The following is a 24,817-nucleotide window of genomic DNA, read 5'->3' as shown; positions in this document are numbered from 1 at the left end:
CATATCCTTCAGTTAGTCACTTAGTAGCGTCTGGTTATCAGATTGACTGCAGTGGTATCACAGTGCTTGTGTGCAAGTCACCCTTATTTTACTTAATAACAGCCCCAAAGCACAAGAGTAGTGATGCTGATCATTCAGATATGCCAAAGAGAAGTTGTAAAGTGCTTCCTTTAAGTGAAAAGGTGCAAGTTCTCAATTTAATAAGGAAAGAAAAAAGAATCGTACGCTGAGGTTGCTAAGATCTATGGTAAGAATGACTTTTACATCCATGAAATTGTGAAGAAGGAAAATGAAATTGGTGCTAGTTTTGCTGTCACACCGCAACCTGCAGAAGTCATGGCACAGTGCTTGCTAAGTGCTTAGTTAAGATGGAAAGGCATTAAATTTGTACAATAAGATATTTTGAGAGAGAGAGAGACACTACAGTCACATAAATTTTATTACAGTATATTGTTAATAATTGTTTTATTTTATTATTAGTTGTTAATCTCTTACAGTGCCTAATTCATAAATTAAACTTTATCATAGGTGTGTATCATAGGTATGTATGGGCTCGGGTACTATCCATGATTTCAGGCATCCACTTGGGGTCTTGCACCACATCTCCTGTGGATAAGGGGGGGGGGACCACTGTAGTTTCTTAAGTGGAAGAATGAATGAAACAGGGATTACCAAATCTAAAGCAGAGAAGATTATTTATATACTCAATATCCGCTGAAAGACCAGAAAGCTATAAATACCATCTAACCCAACTTCCAAACTTCCATCTCTTATTCACATGTATTTTATCAGATAGGATTCCTATAAAATCAGAATGTGGTCCTTCCTTTTAAAACACCCTCAATGTCAGGCTGAATGATCTGGTGGAAACAGCATGTACTTGAAATAAGAAAGACTGGGTTTTCCCTCCTGTTTAGCCTACTTGATAGATTGTTGACCTTGAGTACCACACCCTAAGCCTCCATCTCCTTACTGTAAACCCTCAAAGATAATTGTTCCTCAGAAGACAACAGTTACGAGCAAAACATCTAGCTCAGTTTGTGTGGCATTGCAAGCATTCAAAAGTACCTCATATGCCAAGATATTTTAAGTTCCTGATTATGTCTCATAGTCTTTTCTTATGAACTTCATCAGCTACATGTGGTCTCCACCCAAAACATGTTTGAAAAATGCAGAATTATCATTTGTCAGTGGGACCTTCCATCAGCCAATACGTCTATCCAGTGGATCTGCACTAGTTCATCCTTTCTTGCTTGCCACTTCCCCTCATGTGCTTCTTCACCAGAGAACAGAACTGAAGGTAATTATCAGGACCTGTGTGCTATCCTCCACCCTACAGAGTCAAATGAACAGACCTGAAACCAGTGGGGGCTTTGTAGAGACAAGGGCCCCAGAAGGAAATAAGCACCACAAGAATAATATAAAGACTAGGGACAGAAAGTCTTGCTATGATGAGCTGCCACTCAGGATTTTAGACCATCTGCAATAAGCCATACCTTTTATAACAGCCATCTTTTTGTGGCAGTGAATCAAAGGTGACTCTGATTTACAGCACGTTGACACTTTAGTGTTCAGCTTTTTTAAACTGAGAAGGGGAAAACAGATGCTGTGTGACCATGTAAGAGAGTGAAACTCTATAGCAGTAGAAGAATTATACACACCAGCGGTCCTGGGTCCCCTTTTTCTCCAGCATATCCATCTTGACCGTGTTGTCCCTGCTGCCCTGGAAATCCTGGGGGCCCATCAGGACCTCTTTCTCCTTTGTGCCCTGGTAACAAAGGCCAAAAGAGTCAAGCCCTTCTCAGCAATGGATGAAGTAGAAGGAAACAAAGGACTACAGATAAAGGCAATGACCATGACCCTGGGCTGGTAGAGGTTCCTCTGAGTGTCTCAGTTGACTAAAGTCACACGAAGACCATCATGCAAAGGTCAAAGGGGAGACTGGCAATTGCCAAACCCATTGAATCTCTTATTTGGGAAATGTTTCTTTTCCTTTTCTGACAAGGATGTTGTGTGTGGAGGTGCCAATCCCTACAGCATCTTTCTCTGCTTGTGTGACACCAAACACGGTATGCCATCCCCTGGCCAAAGTGAGTGGGGGAATGGTCCATGGTCAGGCCCATGCCCCAGGCTAATCCAGGCCTTCCTGGACCTTTTTTATTCTAACTGGAGCAGAAAGAGGTAGAGCTCTCTTTCACCTCTGGCTGTAAGAACTTGGAGCTACCTGGGAGCATGTACCCATAGCCCAGAGAAAACCAGACAGGGAAAAAATGCAGATGGTGCAAAGAAAGATGCAAGACGCCAAGACAGCCTCCTCATGCAGTCGTCCCAGTGCAAACCATACACCTAACCTTTCAAATTTTGTTTAAGTCAATAAATTACTTCTCTAAAAACACTACTTCAAGCTGGGTTTTTGTCGCTTACAATCAAAATATTCTTGATTAATACAGGATACTATAATGCAGTGAATAAATGCTAGGCAAATCAAAGGAGGTCTTGTTTCAAACCCAATTCACAACAATGAGGATTTGAGCATAGGATTTAGGCTCAACATTCACACGACTCCGAAGGGCAGGGAGTATTTTTTTTAAGCAATCTCAACAATCCCAAATCTTATTATAGAATTCATCTGCAGTCACAGGAGAAATTAATGCAAGAGAATGGTTCATACATCATTCATAAAATGGCAGGGAGCTAAGTGACTGATTATGCTCACCTTTCACTCTTGATACAACCAGGTCACCTTTTTCTCCTTTGCTGCCAGGTGGTCCTGAGGTGCCAGGTTTTCCCTTGGTAAAAAAATACGAGGAAAAAATCAGTTTAACTGTGATGGGTCAAAAGTTATTTGTATACATCTAACCTCTCTCTTCTTTCTTTCTAAATCACCTGTTCTAGATTCTAGTTTGGTACTGTTGGTGTCATTCTCTTCCCCACCTTCCACGGCGGGTCCTGCCTTACAAAACTGAGGTTCTTGAACTGCATGTGAAAGCTGGTGGCATCTGAATAATGACTGTGCCTGAGTCAACAGAAATGTATCACTGTCAGTTTCTTGGTTTTGGCAATGCACTACGGTTCTGTAAGATATTCATTGGGGGAAGCCAGGTGAAGTGTACATGGGACCTCTGGGTATGACTGTGCAACTTCTTGTGAGTAATAACATAAAAATTTATCTCGAAATAATTTACAATTAAAAAATTTAACTATCTTGATGCTGTAATGTAGAATTGGGAGGAAAGGAGGGGAGAGATTAACCACAACAGCTGGCACTAGAGCAGAACACAGAGGTTTAGGAATGAATGTGATGAAAAACACTGTGATACTGTAGGACATTGATGAGCAAGGAAAGGCAATCTTTCTGTAATCAATGTATTTCCTCTGTATGGCAAGTAAACAACTAATTTTGGCCAATGGGCTCATCATCTTTTAACTTCAACACTGCCCTGAGACTGTACTATTTCGGTCACAGTTTTGTGTTACATATTACTAAATAGTAAGCCATATCAAAAATCTGTCATCCTACCTTTGGTATATTAGAATGACCAAGCATTATGGTAAATACAGTTATAGAAGCACTGTACATAGCTTAAGGTCACTTATCTGGTGACCTCAATGATCAAGAAACAGACAAGAATTTGGAAGGAGGTAAAAATGACTGAGCAGACCACTTGCTTTGCTTACATAGATGCCACTTTGTGTTTTCTTCATACAATCTTAACAGCATGATCAAGCAAGCTTAATTATCTTTTTAACTGGCCTCTATTAGTTCATGAGCAGTGAACTACAAAGGGGGGTAGAGGTACAAGTAGAGAAAGGACAATGGCAGCATCAAACAGTAAGAGCAAAGAAAAAGCCTAAAATGTATACAACAGGTATCAAAACTAAAGTGGACAAAATAGTTGGGAGCCATTTAATGTAGAGAAAATACAGCTCCACATACTACTCAATACTCCCATTCAGAGCACCACCTAAACGAGCTCCAGAGACGGGCACGAGCTTCGGCTATCAGCGCGGACACCAGAGATGGGCATGAGATGCTAAGGCTGCTGCTGCCGCCACCAAGAGGCCTGTGTGCAAGCACAGGTCACTATCCACACCTCCTCTCCTGGGAGCCTGTGCAGCCCACCACTGCCGGGGTCCCGTGATCCAGGGACAACTTCCCCAGGAGAACGCACGGCGCGCCTCAGGCTGGTGCAACGTCACGCCGGCCTCTGCCGCTGCAGGCTTGCCCCGAACTCCGTACCCCTCCCTCCCCCTGGCCTGAGTGAGCAAAGCCCCCAAATCAGCTGCTCCTTTAACCCCCTCCTGTCTGGGCGGGAAACAGAAGCCAGAGGGCAACCTACACGCAGAGGAAGGGCAAAATCCAAAGCTGAACCCCGGGAGCTGTGCAAACAAAGAAGAGAAAGGGAAATCTCTCCCAGCAGCCTCAGGAGCAGCAGATTAAATCTCCACAATCATCGCTGGAATACCTGAATAGCCAACGAATCAACCCAAAATTGAAGTGGTGGACTTTGGGAGCAACTGTAGACTTGGGGTTTTTTTCTGCACCTAATTTGTTTCTGGCTTTATGTTTATCTTAGTTTAGTATTTAGAGCTTATTATCATTGGTAGATTTGTTTATTGATTTGGTTGCTCTCTTCCTTTTTTAATTAATATATATATATATATATATTTTTTTCCCTTTCTCTCTTTTTGTGAGGGTATAAGTGTGTGCCTCTTTGTGTGATTTTGTCTGTATAGATTTGCTTTTACCATTTGTCCTAGGGTTCTGTCAGTCCATTTTTTTTTAATAGTTTTGAGCACTTGTTATCACTGGTGGATTTGTTTCTTAGTTTGGTTGCTCTATTCTTTCTTTCTTTCTTTCTTTTTTATTACTTCTTTATTTTTTTATTTAAATAAGTTTTTTATGTTTTATTTTAATAACTTTATTTATTTATTATTTTATTTTATTTATGTTTTCTCACATTTCTTCTGAGCTGTGTGGCTGACAGAGTCTTGGTGCTCCAACCAGGTGTCAGGCTCTGAGCCTCTGAGGTGGGAGAGCCGAGTTCAGGACACTGGTCCACCAGAGGACTCCCAGCTCCACGTAATATCAAACAGTAAAAGCTCTCACAGAGATCTCCATCCCAACACTAAGACCCAACTCCACTGAGCGACCAGCAAGCAACAGTACTGGACACCCTATGCCAAACAACTAGCAAGATAGGAACACAACCCCACCTATTAGCAGAGAGGTTGCCTAAAATCATAATAAGTTCACAGACACCACAAAACACACCACCAGATGCGGTCCTGCCCACCAGAAAGACAAGATCCAGCCTCATCCACCAGAACACAGGCACCAGTCCCCTCCGCTAGGAAGCCTACACAACCCACTGAACCAACCTTAGCCACTGGGGACAGACACCAAAAACAATGGGAACTAAGAACCTGCAGCCTGCAAAAGGAGACCTCAAACACAGTAAGTTAAGCAAAATGAGAAGACAGAGAAACACACAGCAGATGAAGAAGCAAGGTAAAAACGCACCAGACCAAACAAATGAAGAGGAAATAGGCAGTCTACCTGAAAAAGAATTCAGAGTAATGATAGTAAAGATATCAAAATTCTTGGAAATAGAATGGAGAAGATACAAGAAATGTTTAACAAGGACATAGAAGAACTAAAGAGCAAACAAACAATGATGAACAACACAATAAATGAAATTAAAAATTCTCTAGAAGGGATCAATAGCAGAATAATTGAGGCAGAAGAACGGATAAGTGACCTGGAAGATAAAATAGTGGAAATAACTACTGCAGAGAAGAATAAAGAAAAAAGAATGAAAAGAATTGAGGACAGTCACAGAGACCTCTGGGACAACATTAAACACACCAACATTTGAATTATAGGGGTCCCAGAAGAAGAAGAGAAAAAAAGGGACTGAGAAAATATTTGAAGAGATTATAGTTGAAAACTTCCCTAATATGGGAAAGGAAATAGTCAATCAAGTCCAGGAAGTGCAGAGAGTCCCATACAGGATAAATTCAAGGAGAAACATACCAAGACACATATTAACCAAACTATCAAAAATTAAACACAAAGAAAAAATATTAAAAGCAGCAAGGGAAAAGAAACAAATAACATACAAGGGAATCCCCATAAGATTAACAGCTGATCTTTCAGCAGGAGCACTGCAAGCCAGAAGGGAGTGTCAGGACATATTTAAAGTCATGAAAGGGAAAAACCTACAACCAAGATTACTCTACCCAGCAAGGATCTCATTCAGATTCAATGGAGAAATTAAAAGCTTTACAGACAAGCAAAAGATAAGAGAATTCAGCACCACCAAACCAGCTTTACAACAAATGCTAAAGGAACTTCTCTAGGCAGGAAACACGAGAGAAGGAAAAGACCTACAATAACAAACCCAAAACAATTAAGGAACGTACATATCGAAAACTACCTTAAATTTAAATGGATTAAATGATCCAACCAAAAGACATAGACTGGCTGAATGGATACAAAAACAAGACCCATATATATGCTGTCTACAAGAGACCCACTTCAGACCTAGCCACACATACACACTGAAAGTGAGGGGATGGAAAAAGATATTCCATGCAAATGGAAATCAAAAGAAAGCTGGAGTAGCAATTCTCATATCAGATAAAATAGACTTTAAAATAAAGACTATTACAAGAGACAAAGAAGGACACTACATAGTGATCAAGGAAGGGATCCATCCAAGAAGAAGATATAAAAATTGTAAATATTCATGCACCCAACATAGGAGCACCTTAATACATAAGGCAAATGCTAGCAGCCATAAAAGGGGAAATCGACAGTAACACAGTCATAGTAGGGGACTTTAACACCCCACTTTCACCATTGGACAGATCATCCAAAATGAAAATACATAAGGAAACACACGCTTTAAAGGATACATTAAAAAAGATGGACTTAATTGATATTTATAGGACATTCCATCCCAAAACAACAGAATACACTTTCTTCTCAAGTGCACATGGAACATTCTCCAGTATAGATAATATCTTGGGTAACAAATCAAGCCTTGGTAAATTTAACAAAATTGAAATCATATCAAGTATCATTTCCAACCACAACATTATGAGACTAGATATCAATTACAGGAAAAAATCTCTAAAAAATACAAACACATGAAGGTTAAACAATACACTACTAAATAACCAAGAGATCACTGAAGAAATCAAAGAAGAAATTAAAAAATACCTAGAAACAAATGACATTCAAAACACGATGACCCAAAACCCATGGGATGCAGCAAAAGCAGTTCTAAGAGGGAAGTTTATAGCAATAGAATGCTACCTCAAGAAACAAGAAACATCTCAAATAAACAAACTAACCTTACACCTAAAGCAATTAGAGGAAGAAGAACAAAATATCCCCAAAATAAGCAGAAGGAAAGAAATCATAAAGATCAGATCAGAAATAAATGAAAAAGAAATGAAGGAAACAACAGGAAAAATCAATAAAACTAAAAGCTGGTTCTTTGAGAAGATAAAATTGATAAACCATTAGCCAGACTCATCAAGAGAAAAAGGGAGAAGGCTCAAATCAGTAAAATTAGAAAGGAAAAAGGAGAAGTAATAACTGACACTGCAGAAATACAAACGATCGTGAGATATTACTACAAGCAACGATATGCCAATAAAATGCACAACCTGGAAGAAATGGACAAATTCTTAGAAAAGCACAACCTTCCAAGACTGAACCAGGAAGAAATAGAAAATATAAACAGACCAATCACAAGCGCTGAAATTGAAACCATGATTACAAATCTTCCAACAAACAAAAGGCCAGGACCAGATGGGGTCACAGGTGAATTCTATCAAACATTTAGAGAAGAGCTAACACCTATCCTTTTCAAACTCTTCCAAAATATAGCAGAGGGAGGAACACCACCAAACTCATTCTACGAGGCCACCATCACCTTGATACCAAAACCAGGCAAGGATGTCACAAAGAAAGAAAACTACAGGCCAATATCACTGATGAACATAGATGCAAAAATCCTCAACAAAATGCTAGCAAACAGAATCCAACAGCACATTAGAAGGATCATACACCATGATCAAGTGGGGTTTATCCCAAGAATGCAAGGAATCTTCAATATACGCAAATCAATCAATGTGATACACCATATTAACAAATTGAAGGAGAAAAGCCATATGATCATCTCAATAGATGCAGAAAAAACTTTTGACAAAATTCAACACCCATTTATGATAAAAACCCTCCAGAATACAGACATAGAGGGAACTTACCTCAACATAATAAAGGCCATAGATGACAAACCCACAGCCAACATCTTTCTCAGTGGTGAAAAACTGAAACCATTTCCTCTAAGATCAGGAACAAGACAAGGTTACCCACTCTCATCACTATTATTCAACATAGTTTTGGAAGTTTTAGACACAGAAATCAGAGAAGAAAAAGAAATAAAAGGAATCCAAGTCGGAAAAGAAGTAAAGTGTCACTGTTTGCAGATGACATGATACTATACATAATGACCCTACCAGAAAACTACTAGAGCTAATCAATGAATTTGGTAAAGTAGCAGGATACAAAATTATGCACAGAAATGTCTTGCATTCCTATACACTAATGATGAAAAATCTGACAGAGAAATTAAGGAAACACTCCCATTTACCATTGCAACAAAAAGAATAAAATACCTAGGAATAAACCTACCTAAGAAGACAAAAGGCCTTTATGCAGAAAACTACAAGACACTGATGAAAGAAATTAAAGATGATACCAACAGATGGAGAGATATACCATGTTCTTGGATTGGAAGAATCAACATTGTGAAAATGACTATACTACCCAAAGCAATCTACAGATTCAATGCAATGCCTATCAAACTACCAATGGCATTTTTCACAGAACTAGAACAAAAATTTCACAATTTGTAGGGAAACACAAAAGACCCCAAATAGCCAAAGCAATCTTGAGAAAGAAAACCAGAGCTGGAGGAATCAGGCTCTCAGACATCAGACTATACTACAAAGCTACACTAATCAAGACAGTATGGTACTGGCACAAAAACAGAAATATAGATCAATGGAACAGGATAGAAATCCCAGAGATAAACCCACGCACATATGGTCACCCTATCTTTGATAAAGGAGGCAAGAATATACAATAGAGAAAAGACAGCCTCTTCAATAAGTGGTGCTGGGAAAACTGGACAGCTACATGTAAAAGAATGAAATTAGAACACTCCCTAACACCATGTACAAAAATAAACTCAAAATGGATTAAAGACCTAAATGTAAGGCTAGACACTATAAAACTCTTAGAGGAAAACATAAGCAGAACACTCTATGACATAAATCACAGCAAGATCCTTTTTGTCCCACCTCCTAGAGAAATGGAAATAAAAACAAAAATAAACAAATGAGACCTAACGAAACTTAAAAGATTTTGCACAGCAAAGGAAAACATAAACAAGATGAAAAGACAACCCTCAGAATGGGAGAAAATATTTGCAAATGAAGCAACTGACAAAGGATTAATCTCCAAAATATAAAAGCAGCTCATGCAGCTCAATATCAAAAAAACAACCCAATCTAAAAATGGGCAGAAGACCTAAATAGACATTTCTCCAAAGAAGATATACAGATTGCCAACAAACACATGAAAGGATGCTCAACATCACTAATCATTAGAGAAAGGCAAATCAAAACTACAATGAGGTATCACCTCACACCAGTCAGAATGGCCATCATCAAAAAATCTACAAACAATAAATGCTGGAGAGGGTGTGGAGAAAAGGGAACACTCTTGCACTGTTGGTGGAAATGTAAATTGATACAGCCACTATGTAGAACAGTATGGAGGTTCCTTAAAAAACTAAAAATAAAACTACCATATGACCCAGCAATCCCACTACTGGGCATATACCCTGAGAAAACCATAATTCAAAAAGAGTCATGTACCACAATGTTCACTGCAATTCTATTTACAATAGCCAAGACATGGAAGCAGTCTAAGTGTCCATCAAAAGATGAATGGATAAAGAAGATGTGGCACATATATACTATGGAATATTACTCATCCATAAAAAGAAACCAAATTGAGTTATTTGTAGTTAGGTGGATGGACCTAGAGACTGTCATACAGAGTGAAGTAAGTCAGAAAGAGAAAAACAAATACCATATGCTAACACATATATATCGAATCTAAAAAAAAAAAAAAGTTTCTGAAGAACCTAGGGGGAGGACAGGAATAAAAAGGCAGAGGTAGATAATGGACTTGAGGCTATGGGGAGGGGGAAGGGTAAGCTGGGACAAAGTGAGCGAGTGGCATGGACATATATATACTACCAAATGTAAAATAGATAGCTAGTGGGAAGCAGCCACATAGCACAGGGAGATCCACTCGGTGCTTTGTGTCCAGCTAGAGGGGTGGGATAAGGAGGGTGAGAGGGAGATGCAAGAGGGAGGAGATATGGGGATATACATATACATATAGCTGATTCACTTTGTTATACAGCAGAAACTAACACAGCATTGTCAAGCAATTATACTCCAATAAAGAGGTGAAAGAAAAAAACACAACAACAAAATCACAGCAGCCACAAGAAGTCCTCTCTGCCGGGCATGTACTAGTTATTTTATACACAGTCTAGATCAGGGACTTCAACCGTAGATGCCCAATGGGGGGCCATGCTCTTCCAAAAAGCAGGCGAGAGGGCATGGTGGAGACTCGAGCCCCCAGACCTCCTCACCTTCCAGCAGTGGTGGGGATCCAGTGACCTGTGCTAATGAGCTTCCAATTTCTCAAGGGCAGCCATAAACATATTAATAGTATAAAAACGAACACTGTGAGGACAGAATGAAACATGCTGGAGGTTCAGATTTAGTCCATGGCAGGTTGTGACCTTTGGTTTGCGCTGCAACTCCTCAGGGGCAGCGACGCTGGTCATCTGGTTCACTGGTGTGTACCTTGTAGCTCTCAGAATATACTGTTGAACTGAATTCTTACCAACAAACTTGTAGGACAGGTGTTGTTATATCCATCTTACAGGAACACCACATTGGTGACAATGTCAGAGTTGGGATTTGAAGCTTGGTCCATGTGCTCCTAAGCCCTATGCCTTCCAATAGAGCACCATGGTGGCAAACCCCCATCCTGGGAACTGCTCTCAGGCTAATAAAGCAATGAATACAAGGTTTTGGTCCAACCACAGAAAAAATTGCAAAGAACTTAAACCTACTTTTCTGCTTTCTACTTTCCCACAAATCTGTGGCTTCTAGAGCCAGGGACCAGCAGAGGAGAGAGAGATGTACGGCAGAGTGAGAGCACCCAAGAATGCTTGTCTATGGGTCCTTCAAGCTCCCTCTTTCTGTCCATCCCTCCCTCCCTCCTGTCCTTTCCTGTGCCCCATAGTATGAACTTGGTCCCTAACTGTGATCACAGTGAGATGAATTTAGTACAGAGAAGTCATATGGACAGAATCATACACAGAACAGAGACATCAGAAATACGGCCAGTTTAATGCAACATTGTAAATCAACTACACTTTAATTTAAAATAATTTTTTTAAAATTACGAGGTAAGCCCTGGAGCAACTGAATTACATAAACCTCCGCCAGGATAACCCTGGCTGAATTAGTAATCCGCACTCCAAGATGTTAGCTCTGAGAAGCGACTCAATGTGAAGGAAGAAAAATATTTTAGAGTCAATAAAACCTTCATTAAGAAGATTAAGTAACAACATAAAAAAATAACTATGGGACTTCCCTGGTGGTGCAGTGGTTAAGAATCCGCCTGCCAATGCAGGGGACACAGGTTTGAGCCCTGGTCTGGGAAGATCCCACATGCCGCAGAGCAACTAAGCCTGTGTGCCACAACTGCTGAGCCTGTGCTCTAGAGCCCATGAGCCACAACTACTGAGCCTGCGTGCTGCATCTACTGAAGCCCACATGCTTAGAGCCCATGCTCCACAACAAGAGATGCCACCACAACGAGAAGCCCGTGCACCGCAACAAAGAGTAGCCCCTGATCGCCACAACTAGAGAAGCCCCGTGCACAGCAATGAAGACCCAACACAGCCAAAAATAAATTTTAAAAAAGATCGTTTTAAAAAATTAAGAATTGACTATAAAAAGTTGAATTAAAGAAGCAGACAATAAAATGCAGCCTACTTAATATTGATAATTACAATTATGCTTATTCAACATACGCATATTAAGGACCTAACTTCTCGTTGAGTTGACAAGGTTGGTGCAGGAAAAGCTTAACCATCACCCTCACTTAAGGCTCTCAGACTGGAACCTTACTTTCATGAGATTTCCTGGGGAAAATGGAAAAGAGTGCACAGGGGCTGACGGTTAGGCTCCTGGACACCCCAGGATTAAACCCCTGTAATAAGGGCTGTCTCCAGCCTCCAGGGGAGGGCCCCGGGGGCCGTGATTTTATTCTGAGGGACCACTCTGCCTCAGCCTGAGTCCCTTGGAATAGAAGTCACCGCGAGAACTCATGCATCCTCTGGCACGAAATATCACGTAAACTCTGACAAAGCCAGTATCTACAGCTCCACCCGATCTCTCATCTGGACCCCTCACTTGAATATCATCCCACAGCCTACTTGAGACCTCCACCTGCTTGTCTAATCGGCACCCCAAACTTAAGATGTCCCCAACAGTGCTGCTTCCTTTCCTACCCCCCACGCCGGCTCCTCACATTGTCTGCCCATCTTGGCTCCATCCTTTATTTCTCTGCTTTTCATATCCCACATCCAGCCTCACAGCCAGTCTGCTGGCTCTATGGTCAAAATATACCCAGAATCTGACCACTTCCCGTCACACCCAACAGTAATAGGTACACCTGTCTGCCATCATATTTCACCAGGATTTCTGCAGCAATAGCCCAGCTAAATCTCCCTACTCCTTCCCTTGTCTCCTCTGGTCTGTTCTTAACAAAGCTTCCTGAGTGATCCAATTAAAACTACTGTCAGACTCCTCTCTCCTTAAAACTCTCCACTGGCTGCTCCATGTCATCCAGAGTACAAGCTCGAAGCCAACACACCTACAACGATTCATGCTCTCCAACCCCTCCTAACCTCCAGCCATTTGACTTCAGGTCTGCTCTGTCCCTCACTCTCTCCACGCAAGCCATACCAGATGGTGATGGCCTTTATTGCCATCGGCCATACTCTATATTCACCCATCTATCTGTTATATGGTGTATGTCCTCCCAACAAAGTAGAGGCCCCCAGAGGGCAGAGATAGTGTTCTGGTCCCTGTTGTATGCCCAGCACCTGGAATAGTACCTGGAACATAGTAGGTGCTCAATAAGTATTAGTTGACTGAACAAATGAATGAATGATGAATGAAAGGATAGAGATGATTTTTTGTCATGAATATACTTACAGATTCAAAACATACAATATATATATCACTATAAATTGGAGAGAGGTACAAGTGAATTCTATCTCTATCAGTCTCTTTTAACTAGAAAGATTGATACTGGAGAGAGTTACTCACGGGTGGCCCTGGAGATCCTCTGGCACCAGGAAGGCCTGGGTAACCTTTTTCTCCAAGCCGCCCAGGGAGTCCCAAGTCTCCTTTACTCCCTTGCCTCCCAGGAAGTCCTGGAGGGCCGGGTGGGCCTGAGGGACCAGGCTGGCAGGCACAGAGCCCTGTGCTTCCTAGACAGAGGATAAAAGGCAGCTTTGTCAAATTTCCTGAACGAAATCCCAATAAAGTCTTTACTATACAAAACCAATAGGGCGAATAAGAACAAAAAGGGTCTGATGTGCACAATTCTTATCACAGACAACTGATAACATGTGATGTGCAGAGCACGGGGCATGACCTGGGGGTAGCTATGGTCTATGTGGGTGGACATATCATTTCCAGACAAATGGGGTGTTCTGTCTTAATAAACACAAACTGACAAAATCTAGGGGAAAAGCTGATGTCTGATTCTATGGAAGAAACTTTGAAAATAAGAAAGTTTCTTATTTTTAAAAGTTTAGAAGTCTCTTATTTGGTTCCTAATAAAAAAAAGGCTCTTGATTTGGTTCTTGCTGAAAAAACAACAACAACAACAAAACTGGTTAGAGCATAACCTCTGGGCATTTAAAGAGTCCAAGTCATATGTTAAGAGGGATTATTGATTGTATTGCATGTTCCAGCTAATAATTCACTACAGTGCATTTTCTAATCATCAGGACCTTTAGTTTAAAAAATGCCTTTAGGATGGTCAAACTCCTCAGCTCTCATACCCACCTGACTCAGTTGGTCAAAAAGGCACCAAACAATTTAGGGTGTAGAAACATAGAGCTATAGGTATTTGATGAGTCTGGGAAAGATGGGACCCACAGAGAGAAACCAAAATTAAAGATCAATACTGTCCTATCTCTGCTTTTTTCAAGGAATTGAGAGGATCCTGTGGAAAAAGTCATCACTTTGATGCAAATTTCATGGCAGGTAAGTGTCTCCTTTATGCTGTAAGATATAGATTTGACTTTTTGGTAAGTTCTAATCACATCACAAGCACACGGTGAGTTAAGTACTCACAGGGGTAACTAAGGTGAGTGAAAAATCTAAATGAAATCCACACTGTACATTTCATAATGCCTCCCGATCCTCCATATGTTGTTTTCTAGAAATTCTACTTTGATGCATACTTGCCTTTTTCTCCTTTTGAGCCTCTTCTTCCTGGAGGACCCACTTTGCCTTTTATTCCTTGTGGTCCACGAGGCCCAGCACTACAATATACAACTTTCCAGTGGGAAAGGGGGTGGGCAGAGAGAATCACACAATTTTTGTGAACATCTGATATAGAACATCTGATATAGATCTGATATAGAACAAGTAGAGCTTGGTGTGTTCACATTCACACCATCCCCTCAACACCATTCTTTCTTCCATTCCTTTCTTATGATTCTTTCTCTCTGCTATAAGAATATGTATACAAATAGACCATACAATTGTCACAGCAAGCTTCTGCTACCATAACCATTGATAACCCTATCCCTAATCTCAGCCCTAATTTAATGGATTGCAGAGCAAAGTAGTGGATAATAAAACAAACAAATATACCAAAACAAAACAAATTTAAAAAAAGCCAAAAGTAAGTATATGGCAAATATATTTTCCCCCTTAATTATCAATAATTACCTAATAAAGAAAGCATAAAGCAGAGTTTGTAAAAGCAAAAATTCAGAGACATCTGATTAAAAATGTTACATAAAATGCAAACAATAAGTTCCTTGTCTCCCCAAATATCAGTAAGATAACAGACAGTAAAAGAATATTATAAAAAGGTTTAATCTTTCAAGACAAAGAAGAAGAGAAACAAAAGCAAAAAAAAAAAAAGTGAAAAGATTTAGCAGACCTTAAAAAGCTGAATTCCAAGCAGGCTGTGGGGAAAGCAGAAAAAGAACACAATTTACCTAGGAAATATCTTCCAAAGTGCAAGAATTGGTACCTCTGAAGTAGAATGACAGTGAGACCCCAAACAGGATGATTGGTCAAAGAAGCAGCTAAATAGTAAGAACACCTTCTCAAAAACTGCAGCAGGAAAAAACAAACCCCCTCAAAACTGGAGGAAACAGACATGAAGTAAGAAGAAATCTTTAAAATAAACTATATAGTTTAGAAAGCAGACAAGGGAAGGCATTTCACTCCCAAAACAGAAACAGGCTGCTGCAAAAAGAAACATTAAAAGGGAACAACAACAAAGAGAGAGAGAGAGAGAGAGAGAGAGAGAGAGAGAGAGAGAGAGAAAACAACAGCAACGACAAAATCCTCAGAAATTTTTAAAAAAATGGTTATGAAAGCAGAAATTTAAAAATTCAGGAGCAGACTTGGAAGATGGAGTTGAGGAAGTCTACCAGAAAGTGTTACAGAAAAATAAAAAGGTGAAGAATAATAGAGTGAAGATTTGAAAAACAGACATGTAGGATTGATTCTCTAACAGACAAATATATTGAGTCCAGAAACAGAAAACAGAGGGAAAAAAAGAAGGACAAAGTATCTTCAAAGAAATACTTCAAGGGCTTCCTTGGTGGCGCAGTGGTTAAGAATCCGCCTGCCAATGCGGGGGACACGGGTTCGAGCCCTGGTCTGGGAAGATCCCACATGCTGTGGAGCAACTAAGCTTGTGCACCACAACTACTGAGCCTGAGCTCTAGAGTCCATGAGCCACAACTACTGAGCCCACGAGGCACAACTACTGAGCCCATGTGCCACAACTACTGAAGCCCACATGCCTAGAGCCCGTGATCCAAAACAAGAGAAGCCACCTCAATGAGAAGCCCGCGCACTGCAATGAAGAGTAGCCCCCGCTCACTGCAACTAGAGAAATAGCCCCCGCTCACTGCAACTAGAGAAAGTCCGCATGCAGCAACGAAGACGCAACGCAGCCCAAAATAAATAAATAGAATAAATACATTAAAAAAAAGAAATACTTCAAGAAATTTTTCCAGAAATGAAGGATTTGTGTTAAATTGCTCCTAGTGCCTACAAATGCACCCACACTGAGGTAAATCACAGTGAAATTTAAGGAAAACAAAGGAGAATTCCTATAATCTTTCAATAAGAAAAGGGGTTTTAAACAAAGAATCAAGTATCTAAAGGTTACCGGACTTCTCAGTAACAACACTAAAAAGCAATGGAAAATGCCTTCAAAAACCTAGAGGAAAAATTATTCCAATCTAGAATTTTATATTCAACCAAACTATCAATCAAATTCCACAGTAGAATAAAGGTACTTCAAACAGTGAAGATTCCACAAATATATACATTTTCTCACAAAGTATAATGAGTATAATGAGTAAACCATTAGAAGAAATAGGTGAGTTGTGGAAACAAAGGGACCCAGAGAGACAGAGACAGACAGAGACTTCCTAGGATAATGGTGAAGGAAGATCTCCAGGCAGTGTCGCAGCATCAGCTTCTAAAATTGCAACCTGACCTAACTTAAACAGGTCAAAAAGTTCCAGATGAGATTTATTCAAAGAGATAATACTAGTAATGAGTTAAATGTATGATTAAGAGATGTATACAATTCCAGACGGTTTGAGGTTGAACTAGCAATAAGTATATTGAAAACCAAGCAAACACACAAAGATATGACAATTATTACCAAACTGTTATGCTAGGAAAGTAGTATCATATATTATTATATGGCTAAACTGGTGAATAGCATTTATATAACCCTTCTGTGTAAACACTGTATATTTATTTAACTAAAATTATGACGATAACTATATTGATAGGTTGTAGGAGTGGAAAATGGCACGTGTGTGGTGGGTGGGGAAAGAGGTGAATTCACCCGCTACAGAGGAAAGTCAATAGATAATGCGCAAACTGAAAAATTAAGAAATAGCAACACAAGTATGTTGAATGGCAATACAGAGGCAAATACCAAGAGATCCAGCTAATTGTGGGGAAAATATTGCCCCTGGGGAGGAGAGAATAGGAGAAGGGGTTGCCTGGGATGGCAGTTTTTTCACAAAAGGCTTTGTAGAGCTGTTTGACTCAAGCCAGGTCCATACATAACTCTATAAAAATGACAACTACATTTAAAAAATAAAAATTGTGTTAATTTACAACATTCTATCAACATACTTAAATTCCCATCCAAATATTTTCACATAATTTAAGTGATGTGGTAGTCCAACATCAGTTTACTTTTTTGTATTATTAATACTACTAACTTGGCTTATGAAATATTAGATAACTTTTTTAAACTTTGGAAAGTCACATTTTCTGAATGATACTGCAAATATCAAATGCAACATAAATGCTAGTGAATGTGAATGAAGAGCACTTTACCATCTGATCCTGGAGGTCCCGGCAACCCTGGTACTCCAGGCAACCCAGGTGGTCCCTGGTTGCCTGGTTTTCCTGGAGCAGAATCAGCTCTCCCAGGAATACCAGCTGCCCCTGGAAATCCTGGATGACCAGAAAACCCTCGTGGCCCAGGGGGTCCCATCATGCCTCCAAGAGAAATCAAGAATGAAAACCACACATACTCTCATATTACATTTTTCTGTAGAAGAAATCAAAATCAGTACATTCTTCCTAGGCTGTGGAATGTTTTTAAGGAAAAAAATGTAGTTAAAAAATAACTATGCCTCACCTCTTTTGAAACAAGCACACAAGTGGTCATAAAGGTTTAGGGAATCAGATTTTCTTACCTTTTTGTCTATTCTTTAGGGTTATTGGAAAAGAAATATATATTGTTTAATTAAAGTTATTTTTTAAAATTTCCACTTTGATAACTTGATAAAAAATAACCTGAATAAACACATTAGCACATATAGTGAATTAAAATATGGACTCACAGAAAGACAAATACTGTATGATATCACTTACATGTGGAATTTTAAAGATACAACAACTAGTGAAAATAACAAAAAAGAAGCACATTCACAGATATAGAGAACAAACTAGTGGTTACTAGTGGGGAGAGAGAAGGGGGAGGGGCAAAATAAGGGTAGGAGATTAAGAGGTACAAACTATCACATATGAAATAAGCTATAAGGACATACTGTAAAACATGTGGAGTATAGTCAATATTTTATAATAACTATAAATGGAGCATAACCTTTAAAAATTGTGAATCACTATATTGTACACCTGTAACACATAATACTGTACATCAACTAAAGTTCAATAAAAAATTTAAAAAATTAGAAAAAACTAAATAAGGTAATACATTAAATCATGTAGATAGGTACCTGGCATATAATTTTAAGCTGTTTGTTTTTATAATTATCACTGACTAGTAGAATTTAATGAGAAAACTGGTGTTGCCTTTTAGATACTAAAATGTAATATTTGGATATGCTTGAGATATGCTTACGTGGAGACAGTCTTCTAATCTTTTACCCCAAAATTAATTAGCACAGCCAAAAAAAAATGGGACTCACATAATTATCTATGTAGATGTAAAACACTATAACCACTTAGGTTTGTGAAAAAGCAAAGAGGTGCTAGATTTGAACCTGGCCTCTCCCTCTCCAGCCACAGGTACTTAAGTAGGTTATTTAACTTATTTAATCCTCTATATCTTCCTCAGAGGCTTGTAATGAAGATTAAATAAAATAATCCACATAAGGAGCTTACTGCAATATCTGGTATGTTTTCAGTGAACGACTGGATGTTCAGTGTGTTTAGAGGAGGTCAAAGTAATGCTGCAGCAGCAGCTAAATCCTGCTTCCCCTTGACATGCTACTTCCCCTTCGCTGGTGGCTTTGGCTCAAAGACAGCTGGAAGCCTTGGTGTAAGAATGACCATTACTCCTAGCTGCTTCTTCCTAAGCATGCCTGACTCCAGGATCTCTCTGTGGAAGACTGACATGATCAAAGATGGCGCCACGGTAGCTCTAGTCCCTCTTCACGCTCCCCTAGCAAGAGGTGGAATGTTCCCCGTCCTTTCAATGTACCAGCCTTTTGTGGTTGTTTGGACTACTGAAGTATGGCGGGAGTGACACGATATGGTTTCTGAGGCCAGATTATTAAAGAAGATTCAGCTTCTTCCTTGTGAGCGAAATGCTCGGACTGGAGTCCTGAGGCACCACGGAAGCAACATCACGGCTCGGAAGCCACCATGCTGTAAGGAAGCCTAAATTAAGTACAGAGTCACACAGAGAGACTTGAGACTATATGAGAAATGAAGGAGAGAGATGCCTGGCCATTCCTCATGTTTCAGTTCCAGCCACTATGGCTGCAACCAGATGAAAATCCCTGCTCCAGGATCGCTCAGCTCAGCCCTTCCTGAATTCTTGAACCACAGAAAGAGTGAAGGGGAATATACTGAATGTTGCTGTCTTAAACCACTAGGTTTGGGGTTATGTGTTCAGCAATAGACAACTGAAACCCTGTCCGTCATCAGTAATGAAGCATGCAAGTTAAATTGATAGCTTTCGTTATTGGGTGCATATGTGCTGGGGCTTTACGTGTATTTTCAAACATTATCTTTACTCCTTCAACAACCTTGAAAAGTTCGTACCTTATAGATAAGGCACAGAAAATTTAGGCCAAATATGAATACTAATAATCGTAGCTAACACAGTGAGTTTTTACTATATCCCCAGTTGTATTCTAAGAACTGTATACATATTATTTCTTTCAACTGTAACAAGAACTCCATTTTGCAGACAGGAAAACTCAGGCACAGAGAAGTTTAATAAATGCCCAAGAGCACACAGCTTGTAAGTACTAGAACCTGGAATGTTTTTAGTCCATTGTGTAAACACATAACTATTTCACTATACTATACTGATTGGGAAGGCTGGGATTCAATCACAGGTGTCTGACTCCAAAACCCAACTCATCTCATGGTAAATACTATAGATGACTATAAAATAAAATATGTATAATAAAGGCTACATACAATGGTATGTTTAAAACAAAATGAACATGTACTCCTGTGGACTTGGCTACCATCTTGTCTTCTTAACAGTCCTAAGACCTGACTCAGAATCTCCACAATCAGTCACTGGATGGTCCCAGATGCTGCCTGCTATCTTGTCCCAGTACCAGGGAGAATGCTCAACCAGCTTCCAACAGGCAGAATGGGTTACAGTGTATGGCATATTGCAGCCGCAACCACCAACTGATAGGACATGAAATCAATTCAGTTCTGGCCAGCATTAAAAACTTTTTATTTTCAAAAGAAAAGAATGGAATAGAAAATAGAGTGCATCAGATACCCCAGAGATATTATTTTGTGAAATTTGTGTTTCAACCATATGTATGTATGTATGCACATATGTGTGTAATGTAATGTAAATGCTACACAATATAAAATTATTTCTTACTATAGGTTGGAGCCAAAATATGGATTCTTTTAAAAAAGATTTTTGGAATTAAGAAGCTTCCTGTTATACTTGGTTTGGATGTGCTAGAGACAGGTGTTACTTACTCCCACTGGTTTTGATTTCAATCTGCTGGAGGTAGTATTTTATTATAAACAAGCCCGAAAGGAGAAATGTAAGAGCAGAGTCTAGTGCCTACCAACCAACAGAGTATTCTGTATGATTTATATAGGTCTGGGTCAATTAAGCCATGGCTGCGATATCGAAAGAGTAAATGAACTAAACAAAGCTTTATTTACTGCCTTTGTGGCCATCAGATCCTACAAAGTGAAAGCTAGCTTCGTGAAACATTAAACAAGAACTTTGTAGTTCACAGCTGAATATATCAGGAAACTTCTAACTCCTCAGGAGCTATAACATGAAACAGACCGGATAAAATTACATTTATACCAGACTTTTCTCCCCACATGTTTAATCAGTCTTCCTGGGTTCACAGAATGCAAATATTCCCTAAACTTCCATTCTTAATCTCACTGGGAATATTAGCTAAGACAGCACTTGAAGGAGTTCAAAGTCCTTGTGTGAACAGGATTATTTCTCAGGCCTTTCATCAAACACTACCATGAGCCACAGGGGTTTTTTTGTGGGCGAGAGGGCTGTTGTTTTTTGTTTATTTTTTAACTAAGTCCGAATTAAAATTTTATTTTTTAATTTGCAATTTTGTATTTCCACATTTCATGCAGAAGATTTAAGTTGGGGCCTAGGTGGATGAACTAAATTTTAACAAGTAGATGTCCATAGAGAGAGCCTTCCAAGAAAGTGGGAAAGACCTAAAGACACACTCTAACCCTAGCAGCAGTTTCCACATCTTAACTGCATCTGGTCATCTTGTGGGAAGCCTGTTTTACATACATATTTCTTATCACACCCCTGAGATAGTGATTGAATATTTCTGAGGTGCAGTCCAGGAGCCTGGATTTCTTCCAATTAAATGATTAATTGGTTTGAGCTCTGTGCTTCTTAATCCTGGCTGTGCATTAGAATTAAGCAGGGGTTGGGGGTGGGTGGTGGGTACTTCCCTGGTGGTCCAGTGGTTAGGACTCCATGCTTCCAATGCAGGGGGCATGGGTTCGATCCCTGGTCAGGGAAATAAGATCCCACATGCCGCGCAGTGCGGCCAAAAATAAAGAAGTATGGGGACACTTTTATAATAGTAGATGCCTTGGTCCATCCATCCCTCAGAGAGTCCAACATTCCTGATCTGGGGTACGCACAGCCATCAGTATTTTTGAAACAATGCTAAGGTGATTTTAATATCAGCTAGAGTGGAGAGCCCCTGGTGTGGAAGAGGATGCAGCAAACCTGGCATGTAAAAGCCATACCTGCACAGACTTCCCCTGGTCTACCAGGGGGACCAGGGGGACCAGGTGGTCCAACAGCCCCCGTTTCTCCATAGCGGCCAGGGTGCCCTGGATCCCCTGGAGGCCCTGCCAAAAATAATGGCATAATGTATATAGTAAACATATATATATACATTTAAAGGCTCACACACAATCACTTTTTGTGAGCCTTGTTAAAGTACAACAGGAGATTGTTTTGCAGTTTCTCATCACGTTTCAAGTGCAATATCTTAGACCCTCCTCTGCAGACACATGAAGTAGTGCTGAATTTGTCATCGATCTAGGCTGCTTTCTTCCTGGAGGCAGCATCTTGGCAGGTCTTAGTCAAATGGTTTCACACATTTCTAGCGATTAAAAAACCTACTTTCTGAAAGGTAACATAATAAAAATCCCAGCATGCAGTTCACCCACTAAAATAAAATTTGGTGTCTTATGGCTGATAGAGACAAACCAAGGTGCACATCTCTACTTGCACTAGTATAATTCTAATTCATGGTAAAAGTTCGTATATTTAGCCTGCCGAGTGTGTAAACTACAGAAGGACTAGGCCGAACTCTTCTTTTGGGGACTACGCAAATCCCATTTCAGCATAATTTATAGAGAAATCGAATGGAACACAAACCTTTGAGTGGAAGAGCTGGAGTTGCCAAAACCCCTGGTGGTCCTGGGTGCCCGCGGTCTCCAGGATCTCCCTGAAATCATTCATTCATTCACTTTTCTTAGAAATATTAATCTTTTTCTCATGTTTCCTGGCACTACGTAAATATTAGCATCACCAAGAGGGCATTCATAGAGGAAACAAAGCCTATAGGCTGACGAGAGAAATAAATAGCTCATGGTGGTCTAAGAGGAGCAAAAGTATGAGACCTCCCACCTACAAACAGAAGTTAACAGCCAACTGGGAAAGTTCTCCCAAAAGAAAAAAAATTCAAACTCCAAAAATGCTTCCATGTGCATCAACTAGATACCTCTGAAGCCATGAAGTTTCTTAGATCTATTATGAGCATTAATGTCTAACTTGCACTCTAGAACAAATAGTTTATTTGCCTATAGGATCTGAACCTACATTTTATTTTAGCAGCAGATATTGTCCCCCTTAATTGTGTCACCTTAATGCCACCATGGCTTGACCTGCACAAGTGCTGAAGGTGAGGTCACATAAAAAGGAAAGAAAAAAATGCAGTGGTGTTCAAAGCAAAGGACTCTCCACGGTTGCCTCTGTTTTTAATCATGCTACTGTATAATCCCTAGGGAATTTTTGAATCTCTCATTATTATTCACCTTCAAAAGGATCATTGCTCAAATGTAAAATGTAATCATTACCACATGCATTAAAATAATATAAGCAAAATGAACCCAATTTTGAATGATTCTTTGAAATATTTTAAAAAATAAATTAGATAACATAAGGGATAGAGGATGTTATCAGACTGTACTCAAGTAGGCTCACTTTTTTACCTTTGGACCAAGAAATCCAAATGGCCCAGGATCTCCAAAAACTCCTGGTTCCCCCTACAAATAACCAAAAACATGCCTTTTTTAATTTTTATTTTTTAAGCATATATAAAGCATTTATTTTTATGCACATATTTACCTACAAAATTTACAGGAAATAAAACAATGCATAACATATACAGTGTTGTTTTCATGAGGATCAAACAATGAAGGTAATTGCAGAACATCAGGGATGAAACATGCCTTTTTTAAAAAATGTGATTGGGTGACAAATTATCTCATTCTCATTTAATCTGAATGACACATGCTCACTGAGATCCTGTACAGAATCTTAACACTGCCTTGGGGTTGCATCAGACAGTTTTGTGCTTTAGTTTTTGTACCCACGGTGAAATCATGTAACTTATAAAATAAATGTGTTTCCTTTCTCATTACTGTGTGTGAGTCTACAGGCCCTGGTACAACTTTTGAATGATACTGAATTGCATTTACTAATGAATATGTATTTATCCTCTCTATAATCGTGTTCATTTACCTTTAATCCTGGAAAACCTGGAGATCCATAGGAGCCAGGGTCCCCCTAATAAATTCACAAAAATCAACACAAGCAGAATTAAAACAAAATACATAAACCAGTCCAGTGAATCATTTTTCACCTTATGAGATTGTTCTGTTGGTATTTAATCTTGTCTGCAAAGGTAGCTGAATAAAGGAAATAAATATAAGAGATTCCATTTCTTTGTAACATTTGCTATTTTAATTGATCTTTAATCTTATTCAAAAAAATTAATGTCCTTCACAGTGCTTTAAATTAAGAACAGTTTTGTTGTTTTTGCTGCTCTTCCATTTCAATTTATTGAATTTAATGCTTGAACTGGGCTAAATATCTTTGAATCATCGCAATATAATTTGTCTAGAGATTAACAGTTGCTCTATGCATTATCAGCAACAAAAATTACTATGGAAGTCAATATTGTCTCGTTAAGTACTAAATCTGAGTCAAATAAACTCAATGCCCATGCTCACCAAGGTCTGGCCTTCATAGTGACTCTATGAATGGGGATCCCATCAGTGACATGTGTGGAGATGTTTGAGGCCTAATGCTATAGTTGTTTTCTAGCTACTGCCCCTAGATCAGTACCTTCTTTTATCAAATAGG

The 24,817-nt window shown here is 39.4% G+C and overlaps 1 protein-coding gene and 1 non-coding gene across 2 annotated transcripts in view; both read right to left on the bottom strand.

Annotated features, from left to right (window-relative positions):
* Nucleotides 1-24,817, bottom strand: part of COL4A4 (collagen type IV alpha 4 chain) — a 122,940-nt gene that overhangs the window by 54,101 nt on the left and 44,022 nt on the right. Inside the window, exons 15-23 of the mRNA XM_060105923.1 lie at nt 24,194-24,238; nt 23,662-23,715; nt 22,826-22,895; nt 22,186-22,290; nt 17,815-17,979; nt 14,661-14,754; nt 13,513-13,672; nt 2,717-2,789; nt 1,662-1,768 (exon numbers count right to left, since the gene is read on the bottom strand). Coding sequence (XP_059961906.1) covers nt 1,662-1,768; nt 2,717-2,789; nt 13,513-13,672; nt 14,661-14,754; nt 17,815-17,979; nt 22,186-22,290; nt 22,826-22,895; nt 23,662-23,715; nt 24,194-24,238 — 873 coding nt within the window. The remainder of the gene's footprint in view (nt 1-1,661; nt 1,769-2,716; nt 2,790-13,512; nt 13,673-14,660; nt 14,755-17,814; nt 17,980-22,185; nt 22,291-22,825; nt 22,896-23,661; nt 23,716-24,193; nt 24,239-24,817) is intronic.
* On the bottom strand, nt 23,829-23,896 carry LOC132495520 (small nucleolar RNA SNORD34). Its single transcript, XR_009533254.1, has one exon. It is a non-coding gene; the product is annotated as a small nucleolar RNA SNORD34 (small nucleolar RNA).

This window comes from Mesoplodon densirostris, chromosome 8 (assembly GCF_025265405.1).
Source record: "Mesoplodon densirostris isolate mMesDen1 chromosome 8, mMesDen1 primary haplotype, whole genome shotgun sequence".
Taxonomy (NCBI): Eukaryota; Metazoa; Chordata; class Mammalia; order Artiodactyla; family Ziphiidae; genus Mesoplodon; species Mesoplodon densirostris.
This window is presented reverse-complemented; position numbering and strand designations above follow the sequence as displayed.